This window comes from Primulina huaijiensis, unplaced genomic scaffold, assembly GCF_012295235.1.
Source record: "Primulina huaijiensis isolate GDHJ02 unplaced genomic scaffold, ASM1229523v2 scaffold4153, whole genome shotgun sequence".
Taxonomy (NCBI): domain Eukaryota; kingdom Viridiplantae; phylum Streptophyta; class Magnoliopsida; order Lamiales; family Gesneriaceae; genus Primulina; species Primulina huaijiensis.
Window position 1 is genome coordinate 71,512 of NW_027359894.1, and position 17,008 is coordinate 88,519.

The 17,008-nt window shown below is 37.2% G+C and overlaps 6 protein-coding genes across 6 annotated transcripts in view; 1 reads left to right on the plus strand and 5 right to left on the minus strand.

The window, feature by feature from the left end:
• The window catches only part of LOC140969402 (casparian strip membrane protein 5-like), a 4,367-nt gene extending 3,687 nt beyond the window's left edge, over positions 1-680 (plus strand). Inside the window, exons 2-3 of the mRNA XM_073430723.1 lie at positions 38-184; positions 293-680. Of these exons, the coding sequence (XP_073286824.1) occupies positions 38-184; positions 293-508 (363 nt within the window). The 3' untranslated portion in view covers positions 509-680. The remainder of the gene's footprint in view (positions 1-37; positions 185-292) is intronic.
• Positions 681-824: 144 nt separating this feature from the next.
• Positions 825-1,352, minus strand: LOC140969403 (pentatricopeptide repeat-containing protein At5g15300-like). The gene has a single exon (XM_073430724.1). The coding sequence runs from the start codon at positions 1,350-1,352 to the stop codon at positions 825-827; it is 528 nt and encodes a 175-aa protein (XP_073286825.1).
• Positions 1,353-1,405: 53 nt separating this feature from the next.
• LOC140969432 (pentatricopeptide repeat-containing protein At5g15300-like) lies at positions 1,406-3,331 on the minus strand. The gene has a single exon (XM_073430783.1). The coding sequence runs from the start codon at positions 3,218-3,220 to the stop codon at positions 1,619-1,621; it is 1,602 nt and encodes a 533-aa protein (XP_073286884.1). The 5' UTR covers positions 3,221-3,331; the 3' UTR covers positions 1,406-1,618.
• Positions 3,332-4,657: 1,326 nt separating this feature from the next.
• On the minus strand, positions 4,658-7,703 carry LOC140969400 (SUPPRESSOR OF GAMMA RESPONSE 1-like). Its single transcript, XM_073430722.1, has 6 exons — positions 7,355-7,703; positions 6,335-6,467; positions 5,880-6,066; positions 5,300-5,796; positions 4,887-5,177; positions 4,658-4,797 (listed from the first exon to the last, which is right to left on the minus strand). The coding sequence occupies exons 1-6, from the start codon at positions 7,360-7,362 to the stop codon at positions 4,744-4,746; spliced, it is 1,170 nt and encodes a 389-aa protein (XP_073286823.1). The 5' UTR covers positions 7,363-7,703; the 3' UTR covers positions 4,658-4,743.
• A 333-nt stretch (positions 7,704-8,036) lies between these two features.
• Positions 8,037-11,106, minus strand: LOC140969436 (serine/threonine-protein kinase STY13-like). Its single transcript, XM_073430790.1, has 6 exons — positions 10,426-11,106; positions 9,888-10,020; positions 9,487-9,682; positions 8,967-9,091; positions 8,715-8,873; positions 8,037-8,615 (listed from the first exon to the last, which is right to left on the minus strand). The coding sequence occupies exons 1-6, from the start codon at positions 10,554-10,556 to the stop codon at positions 8,310-8,312; spliced, it is 1,050 nt and encodes a 349-aa protein (XP_073286891.1). The 5' UTR covers positions 10,557-11,106; the 3' UTR covers positions 8,037-8,309.
• A 1,707-nt stretch (positions 11,107-12,813) lies between these two features.
• On the minus strand, positions 12,814-15,815 carry LOC140969399 (ribosomal RNA-processing protein 8). The gene is made up of 9 exons (XM_073430721.1): positions 15,586-15,815; positions 15,439-15,500; positions 15,199-15,250; positions 14,073-14,187; positions 13,900-13,994; positions 13,528-13,634; positions 13,337-13,451; positions 13,212-13,256; positions 12,814-13,114 (listed from the first exon to the last, which is right to left on the minus strand). Exons 1-9 carry the CDS (start codon positions 15,769-15,771, stop codon positions 13,043-13,045), a joined length of 849 nt encoding a protein of 282 aa, XP_073286822.1. The 5' UTR covers positions 15,772-15,815; the 3' UTR covers positions 12,814-13,042.
• Between the last annotated feature and the right edge of the window lie 1,193 nt (positions 15,816-17,008).

Below are 17,008 nucleotides of genomic sequence, written 5' to 3' on the forward strand. Positions count from 1 at the left end.
GAGGTCCATTCCATATCTTTGCTAATATGTTGAATAGGCTACATGTGTTTTGTGCCACAGGTTTTTCGTGGTTGCAAATGCAATAGCAAGTGCATACCTGGTTCTTTCGCTCGTGCTATCCATATTCCACATTCTGAAGACTGGTGCAAAAGTAACCAGGGCAGTGTTAATCATACTTGACATGGTAATGATTCAGATATAGAATCACGGATAAATCTTATTTTGGGATTACCATGAATATTGTCTTTCTCATGAGAGTAATGCAACTGATACAAATTGCATCTTCTTGTAGGTAATATCGGCTCTTTTGATTTCTGGGGCATCTGCAGCAACAGCCATCGTGTATTTGGCTCACAATGGGAATCCTCGGGTCAACTGGTTTGCTATCTGCCAAGAGTACAACGCCTTCTGTGAGCGCGTGTCTGGCGCTTTAGTGGGATCCTTCTTAGCAATTCTTGTGCTTATGCTGTTGATATCATTGTCAGCTGTTACCCTCTCTAAAAAATGATTCTGCTAGAGAAATTTATACACTCAAATCAAGCGTTGAGTGTGTTCTTATCGTTCGTTTATTCCGAAAGATACAACCTTGTCTTTGATTTTACATGCTTTATTTTTTATATGGATTTCGGTGTAGTTCTACTATTGTACAACACTAGTCAAAAAAGTATTTCTTTGTATTCCATACTGATTGTGATATATTCATTCAGTCAATGTACTCACATCAAACGAGCTTTATGATACAAATATGTGGATCAAATTTGAAGTATTTGGCATACCGAACAGATGTAGACCTCAGAATCTATCAAGGAAAACCAGATTCTTTCTCAAGAAACCGAAAAATGAAGGAGCTCAGCATTTTTCTTTTCAACTAAACTAAAACCGCGTTCTTTCTTCACCCCTCTTGAATCCATCAAATTTCTCACATTTTCAACCCCACTCCACTCCCCACCTGAAGCATAGATGTTCGACAATAACACATAATCGCCACTTTCGTCTTCTCTTAATCTGAGTAGCTGTGCATTAGCGTGTTTCCCAAGCTCTACATTACCATGTATTCTACAAGCTCCTAGTAATGTCCTCCAAATAATACCATTTGGTTCAATTTCCATTGTGTTAATAAATTCAAATGCTTCATTCAACAACCCGACACGCCCAAGCAAATCTACCATGCAGCCATAGTGCTTAACATTTGGCTGTATATGATAAACATCTTTCATCATATTGAAGTATGTACGACCGTCATCAATTCGCCCAGCATGACTACAAGCAATCAGTACACCAATAAACGTAATCTCATTGGGCTCAAACTTCGTCTTTCTCATCTCCTCGAAAAGAGAAATGGATTTGTCCATATAACCAGTAAAAGCCAATCCTACGATTATAGAGTTCCATGATGAGNCTTTATTTTTTATATGGATTTCGGTGTAGTTCTACTATTGTACAACACTAGTCAAAAAAGTATTTCTTTGTATTCCATACTGATTGTGATATATTCATTCAGTCAATGTACTCACATCAAACGAGCTTTATGATACAAATATGTGGATCAAATTTGAAGTATTTGGCATACCGAACAGATGTAGACCTCAGAATCTATCAAGGAAAACCAGATTCTTTCTCAAGAAACCGAAAAATGAAGGAGCTCAGCATTTTTCTTTTCAACTAAACTAAAACCGCGTTCTTTCTTCACCCCTCTTGAATCCATCAAATTTCTCACATTTTCAACCCCACTCCACTCCCCACCTGAAGCATAGATGTTCGACAATAACACATAATCGCCACTTTCGTCTTCTCTTAATCTGAGTAGCTGTGCATTAGCGTGTTTCCCAAGCTCTACATTACCATGTATTCTACAAGCTCCTAGTAATGTCCTCCAAATAATACCATTTGGTTCAATTTCCATTGTGTTAATAAATTCAAATGCTTCATTCAACAACCCGACACGCCCAAGCAAATCTACCATGCAGCCATAGTGCTTAACATTTGGCTGTATATGATAAACATCTTTCATCATATTGAAGTATGTACGACCGTCATCAATTCGCCCAGCATGACTACAAGCAATCAGTACACCAATAAACGTAATCTCATTGGGCTCAAACTTCGTCTTTCTCATCTCCTCGAAAAGAGAAATGGATTTGTCCATATAACCAGTAAAAGCCAATCCTACGATTATAGAGTTCCATGATGAGGCATCCCTATCTCTCATACATTGAAATACATCAAGTGCCTTGCCCATGCTTCCACACTTGGCGTACATGTCAATGAGAGAATTACCGACAAAAACACTCATGACTCCATTGTCCATCTCCGAAATGGAGCTATGTACCTTCTTTCCAACATCCAACGCTCCTATATTTGTACACGCGGACAAAAGACTTAATATTGTCACTTCATCGGGACTCTCCCCAGCGCTCCTCATCTCCTCGTACATCTCCAATGCTTTTTTGTGCTTCCCGCTTTCTACATAACCTGAAATCATGGCATTCCATGTAACAACATCTTTTTTAGGAACCACATCAAACAACTCCCTTGCACACTCCATCTCGCCTTGCTTCGCATACCCCGTGATCATCACATTCCAAGAAACTAAGTCCTTCACCGGCATTTCATCAAACAGCAACCTTGCCATATGCAACTCCCCCTTCCTGGCATATCCCGCAGTCAAAGCAGACCAAGCAACGACATCCCTCTGCGCCGAGCCATCGAACAGCGTTCTCGCAACCCTTATTTCCCCACAATTTGAATGAAAGTAAATAAGTGTATTCCGGGCAAACTTATTCCACTCAAACCCGTGTTTTGTTACTTTTCCATGCATTGCACAACCTATGCCAATCCAAGAAAGTCTGGTGCACGCCTTGAGTACGAAAGGAAATGTGTAATGATCAGGTTGCACTCGAAGTTTCTCCATCTGGGCATAAAGCGAAATTGCTAGTTGAGGTTTAGAGCTCTGGGCTGAACCCCGGAGCAAAGTGTTCCACATAAACAGGTCTGGTTCAGAAATTTGAGCGAACAATTGGTGGGCATATTGGATAGTAGATTGAACCGCAATAGCAGCTGCAAAAATGAGTTCTCTGAGAGCAGAGCGATTGGAGTTAAAACCATTAACGATCATGAAAGCGTGAATCTGTTTCAGAGCTTGGAGATTTGAGCAGTGGTGCCATAAGGAAGAACTTTGGTGGCAGGAGGAGCTCTTTGATGTGGCGCTTTTCCTGATCATTTACCACATGCAAGAAACCGAAACGATCACGTGAATTTGAATCCAATTCCAGTTTGGGGTATAAAAATAGAGAAGACAAAATGTCCATTTTATTATGAATTGAAGTCTGATTTTTTTTTTTGGTAATTAATCATTTGTCAATAAATTATAATCATATAATTATATATTTTGAGAATCGATTTTAGTCTTTCTAGTAAAATTGTGTAATTAGTTGATGGTTTTCATTGTTATATTTTTATAATGTAGTCATGAACTTTGTACATAAAGGTCATGCTATACAACTACATAGTTGATGTTAATATAATAATATTTAATATCTATTATTAAAATATAAAATATCAAAATGAACCTACAAGCAATATCTATACTATACATAAAAGGGAGTATTTTATTTTTTAATCGTGGTCAATTTTTTTTTTTTAGAAAATGATCTCATCAAGTATATTTCAAATACATTTAATGAAGTTATTTTCTTAAAAAAAAAGTTGACCGAAATTATTTAATCAATTTTCCATGCATCATAAAAATTGTGTCTAATAGAGACAAAAATGGACATCACAATTTTCTTTCAATTTTGCCTTTATATAATATCAATATTACACTTTTGTTTTTATTTTTTTATTTCAACAAACACATTTTTTTTTAATTTTTTTAATTTCAATAATTCAAATAACAATTTAATCCCTCGATAATTCATCAAATGTCACTTTAGTCCATCGATAATTATAAAAAAGACTGTACATACATGCACCGCGTGTGCAGAGTAACTAGTATATATATACAATGACGCCACATTGTAACCTTAGAATCGAACGAGTGGCCAGAGAACATTTTCTATTTTTGTCCCAAACCAAGCATCTGAATCACTGAACAAATCACCTAACGGTGAAGGAATATCGTGGGATTCATCACGGAGCATTTTAAATCCAGAGAAAGTAATATCTTTCAATCCCTACGCAAAATTCAAGGTAAAGAAAATAGAGTACAAACAAATTTTAACAATTTTAAAATATCTCACAACATAAAACCAAACCATACATACCTTCGAAAGAGAGGAAAGCATCGAAGTAAAGATGCATTTTTAAATTCACACCAGCATTCCATACACATGAATTATGAATTCTTAAGTTGGTTGTGTCTTGAACCATAATGCTTTACACAGGTGTAATATTCAAGGGATCTGAAGGGAGGGAGCATATAACTCCATATAATTTCAGATCAAACGTCGTCAAGCCATGAAACACCAAAACTGGACTAGTATTTCTTCATAATCGATCAGTCGGTAGCAGAGAACTCTAAACATTTCAGTAGATTCTGACGTGCTAAGCTGAAAATACAGGCAAATACAGCGGTAGGTGTTTGCCCGGAAAGCCAGCCAGATTACAATGTGAATGGACATTTTTCTTTATTTTTTCCTCCTTCGTGTTAATTTTCTTCCCCCAGTTTTTGAATGTTAAGTGCCCTGAATAGGAAAGGTAGACGATTCGTTTTTCAATTGCCATCATGTGAAAGTTCTTGACAATCTATAACTGATTCAACCAATCAAACACACTGTCTTGAGAGGCATACTGTAAATCCTGCAGCATGGCACAGTACAAAATTCTAAAATTTATGCAAACAAACTCAAGAGATGGTGTAAAAAACATTAAAAGGATAAAGGGTTTACTGAAAGATTGAAATCTGGGGGAGTATCGAGTTCAATATTGTCGAGATCAGATATTCCACCGGAAGCAGTGACATCTCTTACATTGCCACCCTCTTGAGTTAAAGAGGAGTTATGTGGCCTTGGATTACCAAACATAGTGTCAGAATCAATTATTTCATTGCAAAATAGTGAGTCTACACCAACAAAGTCAGCAGCTTGCGATTCTCCCGCCAGGCAAGTGGCATATTCCACTTCATCCTCAAGCCAAAAACCAGACGGAGGATCTGATAGGTCTTTGAGATCCTTTGCGTTCTACACAAGAATACAACAGGTTACTACTGTGTGGAAATTCCATTATATTATGCCAAAACCCAATTCAGTTGCTTAAAAAACATGATAATCACATTACTTCAAGGAGTGAAAGTTTCACCAACCTGGACAAACGACTTTATCAAATAATCATCTGAGCCACCGTTGAAAGAGGGAGTATCGTGTGGTCGGGGAGGATCAGGAGTAGACATCTTGGGAGTTTTCGGAATAGCCTGAACCAACCCCAAGTCAGTTTCTTCTTTTACAATGGGAGTTTCATTATGCTCAGTCTCCTTCTGTGGCTGATAGAAAATTTTGGAAATCACGTATTCTCCTTCTTGTTCATTTTCATTAGCACCAAGATGGTACTGGTGCATGACCCAGTTACATTTATCAGGCTTGGACCCCTTTTTCGAGGGTGCATAAAGTACCATAATTTTCTTAAAACCTTTCAGCACTACATCTTCCATCACGGGTTTGGTCTTCCCAGTTTTATGCCAGCGAACATGCGCCTTTATCGTGCTTTCTTGACCTTTGATTCTCCTGCGCTTCCGGTGACCACTAGCATATGCATTAATAATTTTGTAAAAGAAATGAACACTACTTCCATCTTTTTTAGCACCTGAAACATTTGTACTTGATGAATTATTAAGAGAAGAAACAATATAACTCACAGATCCACAAGTTAAGAGCGAGCCAACTCACCAGGAAGATTTTCGGGGTGAGTGTAACATATGCCCTCGTCGCCTTCTAGAGTTGGGATAAATTCATCAATGAACAAGTGTGGTTCTGAATCCCCCGCATCACATTTTGCAGCCAAATGTTCCAACAGCTCAACATCAGAGGGATCAAACTTCACACCAACAGGAAGGCCAGGCCATTCATGAGAAACCTGAATAGGGGGAGGGTGTACATATTAATTTCACAAGAATAACCAATTTTAGCCACAACGGAGCCAGCTCCGTGGAATTCACCAACATTCAAGTCACGAGAAAATTTCAGTTGTTAAATATCGAATAAGATATTGTCTTATAACTTTCATATTACGAACTCTATTTTGAACAGGATGAAAAATTGGGACCCATGAATAAAAATTGAGACTTTATTTTATGCTTAATAGTCGGAAAACTAGTCGGATTGTTAAAAATATTGGAGCTCACATCTATATTGTCTATGCGATGATGACAATTTGGACATTCCTTATTTGCTCCACAATCTTTGATTTGGTATGCAGCCGGAAGACCTGCATTTTTCACTTTCTTTGCAATTCCTTTGCCATCAATAAGCCATGTCCTGCACCATTTATACGGCCAAGCTAAACAAAAGAAACACATTTGAACCAAAAAAATAAATGCATTCACAAGAAACAGCTGCGGAACTTCAACCTAGAAGTTAAAGTTGTGCATGATACCATACCTGCAGATGTGAAAGGAAAAAAGACAGCTAAACTTTATGCTAAAAGGGCGTGCGTATGCAGCATCAAGAAGAGCACATTTTTAAGACTCAACCAACTGTTACAGAAATGAAGTCGAGATAATCCTCTAAATTTATGGTGGTCCCTCGATTTTGAATTGAAAAGTAATCAACTTTAACTCGGGAAGATAACAAATATCGCTCTCAGATTGCCAAGATTAAACCAGAAACAACATTTCAACCCACTACACAACATACATTCATCTAAACAAAAACCCATTTCGCTGATTTCGATTCTACAAAATATTTCCAGCTATTGTGATGATATTGCCCTTCACTTCTTAATTTGCAATATAGAACACCCATTTCTACACCCCCAAACCCTTCCCGACACTCCCTCCTAAAGAGTAAAGAGGTCTAAAAGTTTCGGCAAAAACTTAAAAACAAAAACAAATTGAAGGCATATTCAATAAAATATTATCTTTTGATTGAGCTCATAAGTACAGCTCCTAACTCTTTCTTAGGTACTATCGTGGCTAATAATCGAAACCCAGAAATCTTAAATCAAGAACGAAAAAATGTAAGTGTACCCGATACATTCTCTACCCATTAAATCACTTTGAAGCATTCCCAGGAAAAAAGAAAAGAAGGAACCATTCACATTCAAAATCTTCGATTGGTAATCCAAGATTAGATTATCCCCTTTCCATTCCAATAACTTAAAGGGAAAACTACAAATTCACATAGAAATCCATGTCTCAATTTACCTAGCCATGATTTAGGACAAAATAAGCACAACGGTGATCAGAATGCGTTCGAAGCTGCGAAGAGACTGAACTTCCCTCTTCTCTCTACCTAGCTTTGTGAGTCATTGGTAAACGAGCGGGAAACTCCCGCTTTGGTTTGGAACGAGTCTCGTCATATTTGAACCCGAGGCATGTGTGAGTATGAGATCGACATAAACGCGCCGCACCGCGGGCCCACGTTTTACCGGAGCTAACTCCGAGCCTCAGCCTCGGACAGAACTTCGCAGTGGGTCAGGAAATTGTCTCTGGTTACGTAAGACTTGCCCTCCAAGTTATTAATAGAATGTTGGAGACACCATTTGCCAAAAGCGTTTTAGGATAACCAATTAGGTTTTTCCCTTAAAAATAAGGAACAGTAAATTTTTTATTTTATATATATATATGATATTATGAAATAAATAAATATATATAAGATATTATGAAATAATATAAATAGTTATTTATGTGAAGAATATATTTACAACATATAATAAAATTATAAGAGTGTTTTTAATTCTTAGAGTTGTCCAATATTTTTAACTGTTTATTATTTAGATCTTTTACAATAAATTCTTTTTTAAAAATTTACTTCTTTATATAGGATTCCAACCAACTTAAAGAACATGATTTAATATTTGATTTTTTATATTAAATAAATATTCAGAATTAAAATCTAGTGTGTCTTGGATTCCCTTACCAGTTAGCATACAGAAAGGACATTTGGTGATGGGATAACTGATTTGACTGTAACACGTGCATTGCATTGCACAATGACCCTTGGATTAACTTGCATTACAAATGAATTCTTTGATTATAATCAACATTGGATTCAATCTTTCCTCCCCCTCATATATCATCTTGTCGCAGATGAACACAATTGTTATGATGCGACTTCATTCAAGAAAATTTCAAGAATATCGACCATGTTTGGCGAAGACTAGCAGCACATGCTAAAACAGAAGAACCCTCTTGGCTTGTTTTCCATCGGTGTCTTGGGTGTGTAGCTCGTGTCGTCACATTTAGCCATCAACGAGCTTGTGCCTGGAGACTCTGGCGGGAAGGTGATGTTCTGGGAAGAGAAAATCATTTGTGGCAAAACTGGTGGTGAAATTGTTGATAGATAATGCAGGAGCATGTGTATTATCTGAGTGAAGTTGGGCCGAGTGTTCGGATCATCTTTCCAACATGAAGTCACTATTAAAGCTAAATCCTCTGGTAGATCATTTGCACTTGGCCTTACATTCTGATCAGAAATAAGAGACAAATAACAAATTAGAACATGGTTTGGTTTATTTTGGTCTAAGAAAATTCGTATATCGGAGAGACAGAAGGTGATTTTTACTTTAAAAGCCGCGGCATAGGCTGCTTGTAAATTTGACATGCCTTCAAAGGGTAACTTATTATGTATCAGTTCCCACAGCACAATTGCGAAACTGTAAGCATCCACCTTATGGTTGTAATGCTTCTTTTCTCCACGTCTCAAGGTGACTGTGCTATAGAGCTGGAACCAATATTTTTGAAAAAATTGAAGAATTTTTCAGTACTAACGTTGACCACAAAAATCGTACATAATGGAAAAAAATTGATAAAGTACCTCCGGAGCCATCCAGCGATAGGTTCCAGTCTCGGCCGTCATCATTTCTGTCAATGTTTCTTCTCTTGCTAAACCAAAATCCGCGAGTTTTACAGTTTTATGATCTGCTGTCAAGAGTAAGTTTTCTGCAGAAAAAATTGAGTACTTCTGTTATATATTAATACACGAGCGTAGACCCGACCACCACTCCCAAGATCCATAAAACCAAAACCGGAACTGTATCTCGAAAACCAGAATGGTTTCGATTCCAAAACCGGAACCGTGGACTTACTAAAGACATGAGATGCTCTCCCAGAGCATTTTGCAGGGGGGTAAAACTATAACTTCTCTTGCCCAGACGGGCTGGAAATCAGGTTGTAACAATATCTAATCATTTCTATTAAATCAATGTCACATAAAAGAATACGCATGTATTTTGATGATCACCACAATAGTTCGATATATGATAAATGTGACAGACACAAAGTAGACTGGTTTTCATATGCATCTGACAACCCAAAGAAGAGAAAATGAAACATACCAGGTTTCAGGTCACGGTGTATAATTCCGTGTGAGTGCAAACACTCCATGGCACGAGCTATGTCGAGAGCAAATCCAACGGAAACTCGCATGTCCAGACACCTTGGCCTCATATTTAGCAAGTACTTCCGCAAAGTCCCACCAAGGAGAAGCTCAGTTACTATCACCATCACAGGTTCTTTACAAGCTCCGATAAACTGTATCATAACAATATAGTCTCAGACACCGACAATTTTTATGATCACCAAAATGGAAGCAGGGGCAGACCAAAAGGAGGCTGCCAATAACTTCCAACCAAAAACTTCAAGTGCCATTTTTTAGGTTTCTCATGCAGAAGTTCTTAGCCTAAAAAGGACACGGCATCCAGGATTATAAGTGCAAATAGCAAATGTAAAACACAACCTTGACCAAGTTCTTGTGTTGGACTCGAGACAGCATCTCAACTTCTCTTCCAAACCTGGCGTCCCTCTTAGCGATCTCTTCGGGCTTTTCTCCTCTGTGAGCAATTTTGATGGCCACATTCTGGTTTTTATATCTGAAAGATTGTGATTAATAGAAGGCAAGTTAATTTCTTCATGATCAGCCAATATAGCAAAATATATGTTCCAGAGCAACAACCTAGTTAACAAAATGAAAATATCATCCTATATCATACAATTTGAAATCATAATTCATAAATACAATATCTTCGAGTACAACACAAACGGACCGATATATTTAGTAATGCGCGATTTAGATTCTCAGGTAAAAGTTTTGCTGGATATTTAAATCTTGGCAAACATTAAACGATAATTTCAACCTCTTGTTAAGTCAAAGTTAAAATTACAAGAAACACACAAATCTTGAAGCAAGGTAACCAATTCCTTGTATAATTTCCTAATTTTCAGCTCTTTTCTCAGGATTAGAGATCAAGATTCAGACAGAAGATAAGTCAACTTACTTTCCCTCGTACACTTTGGCATGAGCTCCTTCTCCAATCTTGGGTCCAACAAGAAGAAGCTTGGGATCAATCAACCACTTGAAGTCTAAACAAAACTCAGCCCCTGAGTAAAACCCATTTCCAGATCCCATTCTTCACTCGCTATTCCTCTCAACTTCAATACACAACAAAAGCTACCATCTACTCCAAAACATCACCAAGTTAAAAACTTTCACTCTTAGTCCAGCATTTCACGCAAAACGCATATGAAATACTCCCACAAGCAATCATATCACTACCCAGCAGCATTTACTATATAAAAGGTCAAAAACCCATACCCCAAATCTTGAACAGAGATCACTGAATCTGAAACACGAGTGTCACAGTTCTTGCAACCAAAAAATAATGCAACCCTGATGACCTCACCGATTCACACCCACCAAAGATCCTTCATAAACAGAACACATCAATGAATATCGCCAGAAAACAGATGAAAGGGTGCTCCCAAAATCCAAAACCAATCAAGAAAAAGGTAATCTTGGATGGGTATGAAGTACAAAAAGGAGTAATGTTTTCTAAATGAAGTGGGGTTAGTTTGTTTAATTTTACGTCTTGTATCACCGCGTTGTACTATTTCCCGTACTCAAAAATCTGCGAAGATAGACAAAGTCGCGGAGGAATTGGATTGAGCCCGTCTGCCCGAGTCAGGATCAGGAAGGGGTCTGTATTTTGTCTTCTTGAAGTACTATATTTTAACATGTAATATATATACGTGAGGCAGAGTATGGGGATTTGTTTTGGGGGGGCGGGTGTACAGTGGAAGGGCAAAATGGGGAATAAAGTAGATGCCCATTTGAAAAAGAATGGGGATTTTGGGGTAGAGGAGGGCAAAATGGGGAATATACTAGACGCCCATTTGGGGAAAAATATTAAGATGTAATAATACATTATTTATTTTACTTCTAAGTTAAAAAAAAAGAGAAAGTTGGTGAAAAATCCTTGATCAAAATATTTTTTTGGGTTCACTCTCTACCCACAAAATTGTGGTACTATATCATACAAAATATGATACACTTCATGTGAAAATGTAGTACACTTCATGTGGAAATGTGGTATTAAAAAAGTAGCCAGAGACTGACCGAGGAGTGAAGGCCAATTTACCGAAGAAAAAAAGGAGAGAAACAATTAAAAAGTGCACATGGAAATGGATGGTTGCATAGGGGACAAGGCAACTCGAGAAATGATGACGATTCCACCCGTTTCCAATCAGATTCGTGCTTCCTTTTTTATGATTAATTAATGTGAATTTTGTTTTATTTTTTGGCATTTTGATCCCATAAAATGTAGCGTAATCCATTCCATCTCATCTTACACTTTCATCTTATGTGAAATCAATAATCTTTTTCTAAAACAAATTCTTACGTTATTTGACATGACTGATGTATGGTTTAAAATTTCATTCCAAAGAATAAGTTCAACTATTTGTTGTGAATTATCTTATGAGTTGATCTTGGTGGAACGACGCACTGTTAATTCTAATTATTTGTATACTCGTTATAATACAAAACGAAACACGAATTAGAGTAGATAATTTCATCTGTTTTTATCGAATTTCCAGCGTTATATATATTTTTTCTAGAGAAACATTTGATTGTGGAATGAACGAGGTCCAAAATAAATAAAATCTTAAGCTTTAAATATTTAGATAGTTCATCACTCTTAATATAAAAAATGTAGAAAATCATTTATTTAAAAATAAAAAAAATTTCAATTTTATAAGCACACAACTCGTGTAAATAGACGCTAGCATTAAATTAAAAACATACAAAAAAATATGACCACATTTGCTATAAATAGTGGAGTGACAGAGGATAGTGAATTTAAAGATGGTTGTTGAACAAAACTAAATGTGGGGGAGTAGTTTCAGTATTTGGTTAGTAAAAAAGGAACGGGGAGAAGAAGTTTCCTCCTGAATCTTGTGGAATCAGTCGGTGATTTGTTTTTGGCTTTGACTATGTGCAAGAAAATTCCAAGCCCTCAATTAATTGGCAAAAATTTGTGTGAGACCGTCTCACGGGTCGTATTTTGTGAGACAAATATCTTATTTGGTTCATCCATGTAAAAATATTACTTTTTATGTTAAGAATATTACTTTTTTGTGTGAATATCGGTAGAGTTGACCCGTCTCACAGATAAAGATTGGTGAGACCATCTCACAAAAGACCTACTCCAATTAATTTGATAGAATTGATCTTCTTTCTTTCTCGCGTTCTCTTTTAAGAATTTGTCTCGCATTTCATCACATTACAAATATGTTTTTAATTTATGTGTCATTTTGTTTTATATTTGTTCAGTCTTAAAAAATCCAACCAAACACTTCATAATTTCCCTTAAAAAATGCTTAAATAATTACCCAGTTTTACTTTTTATACAATAAAATGGTGTTATTTATCATTTGATTAATAATCACTCCATCATGTTATCAATATAACTCTAAAATAATGAAGTCGGGAAACTATAGCCTTTCATTTTTGTTTTTGTAATTTCATATAATTAATTTAAAGCATACAATTTCCGAAAGTAAGAAATAAGCAGCTTAAATCGTGCAGCATCAGATTCTGAACAAATGAAGCATAGCTCATCGACGTTTGTATAAACAAGGCTTCAATTCAGGCCACTTAATCCGCTGCTCTTTTGGTCTTTGTTTCTCCTACACAACAAGCAAGATTAAAAACAGTTACTGCGAAGAACTCATCCATCGGCTGCGATGAGAATATTCAAAATACAACAGTATATCAGCATGAAACCTTCTTCTGAAAGTAGAAAAGCAAGAACATTTTATTGGAGAAGTCCTGCAAGGAACAGACATTTTTTTAATAAAGATTATGAAATTCTTTTCGCGTTGAACAGAATACGACTTATTAGTTATTACCTGAGTCATGGATGTAAATCCTAGCTCGCATGTAGATTTTACAAATTCGTTTGGGTCTGCTCCCCCTGTGTTGGGATCAAACCTGCTTTTCACTTCTGCTATTAAAAGCCACCCCCTGTAAACAGTCAATTAGATTTGCTTTATGAGAATGCGCCAAAAATTATAAAAGTCCAAACATTTAAAAGGCATACCGATGCTTAAGAACTCTGTTTGCTTCTTGAAGATAATTGGGAAAGTTGGTACCCATGAGGGAGAGACAAAAGACAGCAACATCTACAGAAGAAGTGTCGAGGGGAGTCTGTGTGAACAATTGTCAGCGACTAAGTTCAAGACAAGAGTACAAGACTTCATACTTGCACAAAATAAAGAAGAAGAAGAAGAAGAAGAAAGAAAGAAAGGGAGTAACTCAATTTTCAAGAAAGTAGAAGACTTTTCAAGCACAAAACTTTCCATCTGTTAGGGAATCATCATAGAAAACTTATCATATTAACCAAAGCATGGGGCAACAATCCCAAATTGACCAGCCCAAAGAGAAATAGACAAGGAAAAGGATAGGCACCTACATTGGACATATCACATGCAATCACCGCAGGATCATTTGAGACAAGATCAAACGAGAAAACTTTATTCTTCACGCTTCTTGACAGACGTGCATCACCTGAATATTACAGTAAAACTGACTTTAACAAGCAACATGGCAAAAATGAGATCGTTTATCTAGGTTTAGGATTCTTACCACACCCAAAATCCACCACAACTAAAGAAGGGCTGCGATCATTTATCCATTTTATGATAATATCATTAGGTTGGACAGGCCAATGGGACATTTGCTCTTGGTACCCTGAATGATACTGGCAAAGTGGGTGGGAAAATTATGTTGCAGCATGTTAAGTCCAGGAGTAGAGAGTTGTGGATAAATGAAGCAGAATTTCAGAATATATTGTAGATAAAATTTCTGTAGAAAACCAAATACAATCCTATACATGCACACCTCAAACAACTGAAAAATAAAGAGGAAAAAAACGAAGAAACTCTAGAAGCAATACTCTAAAGAGGTAAAAGTATACATATACTTTAAAAAGCAATTGAAATTGGCAGTGTGCGCCGTCAATCATTGTACTAAAGGGCAGCTATGTTGATCAAATATAGAATGCTATACACTATCATAGGCATAGTTCAGCACATAATGAGGCCTTTTACAAACATCACACTGGTGGACAGCATATATCTTCTTGGAAAATGGCATGAAATCAAATCACCACTACCATCGATGTTTCGACATCAATAATTGTTTTAGTGGTCAATTCTCGAGGTAGAGTTTTTTATTCAGTCCGAAAATCATGTGGAATGGAATACATAACTGTGGGTAGGCAACAACATAACAATGTTTATCCTGCCATTAGAACCAAAATCACAAAATTGTCCGCACTCTTCAAGTTGGAGAAAGTTCCCAAAAATGAGCCATGAAATCTGCAAGAGTCGTAGATTATTTTTTATGCAGCTTGTATTTCAATTTTACTCGGGATACAATCAACCGAGTACTCAGATTGAGATTTACGCCTTAGGTGCAATGTTATGAATGCAAAGATTAATGGAAACTACACGGTGACAAATCACATCTGTCGAATAAAACAGAAACTCTGCAAACAAAGTCTCTTGCTTAGTTCTTGGCTAAAAGCCACAACCACCAAGAATCATCAGTATAAATACAGTCTCAATCAACAAATGAATCACTGATGGTCTGCCTACCCATAGTTCATGTATTATTCTATTCCACATGATTTCACGCTGAATAAATACGATCAATTCCCCTCCTTTCCATCAAAAGAAAAATAAAAATAAAACAAGACCATCCAACTTACCACATTGAACAATGCCGGGTCCTCTTTAAAATAGTTCAGAGCCTCGTCTCCACTAGGAAAAAGCCCAAAAAGAATTATTCAATAATTTTGTCGAAAACTCACATGAACTAACACTGTAACAACATTTTCTCGTAAATATGATACTTATTTGTGATCTAAATAAAGAAGTTGGGTGCATATCTGTAAAGTAAATAGTAAGAACCTAAACAAGAACATAATTTTTTTACAAAAAAATCTTACGAGCAAGTGTACAGCTTCTCATTAATCATGCGAAAAAAACCTCCCGATAATTTTGCCTTCATCTGCAAGATAAAAAGGCAAAAAAAACCTCACAAAAGTGTTAATAAGTAATCTGCTAATTAAACTCAACTCTTCGACCTAGGGTACCTTGTCAAGGAAAGAAGACGAGGATTTCGAGGCGCTTCTAAGGACAGAAGATGCACAAGTTGAAGAAGACACAGATACAGATGCATTATTAACGGCTGCGGCGGCGGGAGTGCATTCTTCCTTCTTCTTCCGACGGCTCCGACCTCCTCTCTTCCGCTTCTTGCTCCGCCGTTGCACGTCTGTCATTGTTTTCAATTTAATAATTACCTCAGAATTAATTTTATTTTCAGGGTTGATAACTCCACAAGCAGAAAAGGGACACTGGTTCGATGGGAGAATTAAATTTGGGCCGTTGCAAACGAAGTCAACGAGATTTGGTCCCGGGCTGGGTGGCGAAGAAAGTGAACGAAGCCCCATTAACTAAAAAGGTGTGTTGGGCTGGACAATCTAATTGAATCGTAGGTTTAATGTCCCTGGTATAACTGGTGGCCCATTGTAGGAAGAGCCCAGAACTACAACAGGGGGCCCAACCCCAGCTTACTTTCGACTTTTGAGATTGGCTGGTAAATCTGCTTTTTCCGTTCGCCAAGCGCCATCTACTGCATATTTAACAAGTTGATCGGCAGCGTATGATTCCACCCGTCAAGATTTTCGGAGCATGTAAGAATGTGAAATGATTGACCCAGTTGCATTCACGTACCGTCAAAACTGGCCTCATCAATTACTCTGTTTTCGGGGATCGATCTGTTTTCGAAAATACTCCCCTTGAAACAACCTGGAAACTGTTTGAGGAACGCCTCACAGGACTGTGTATAACTGTGCTATTAAATTATGTTTCATGGAAAAACATTATAGGGAATTGTTGTTACTTTTTCGCCGTTTGTTTTCATTTGGAAGGCCCGATCATCACACTGTATCTGTGGCCCTTAATGCTTGTTCCAGCTTTTTGAAGAGTATTCTGAGCCGGATGTTGTTTTGTTGACTACGATGATCACTGGGTATGAACAGAACAGAGAACCAGAAGAGGCACTTGCCTTTTTCCCAAAAATGATAGTCATTGATAGGGTTGTGGCCATGGTTCGCCGGAACGGAACGACAAATATTGTTCCAATTCTAATGTTATGTTGCGGAATGGGTGCGAAACAGTTGTATTTAACTTTTGGGATGGGATGGTTGCGGAACGGCAGCTCACTCATCTATGTATCAGGTGATATTTTGTTGTGGCAGTCAATATTGAAAGAACTAGCACTAAAACCAACTTTTGGGGTCGGTTGGGGGCGACCAAAATCCGGGAAAAAGACGGAAGCAGAGGAGCAACTTCCAATGGGAGTTTCTGTAAAGATCATGCAAAACACCGTTTTCCATAGAATGGTGAGCCGCCATATAAAATCCAGAGACAGCTCCACGCAGGCAACCCTCAAATTATGGTCACATAATGAATCTTTGTTATTATATGAATTCAGTTTGTGTATTTCCAATTATA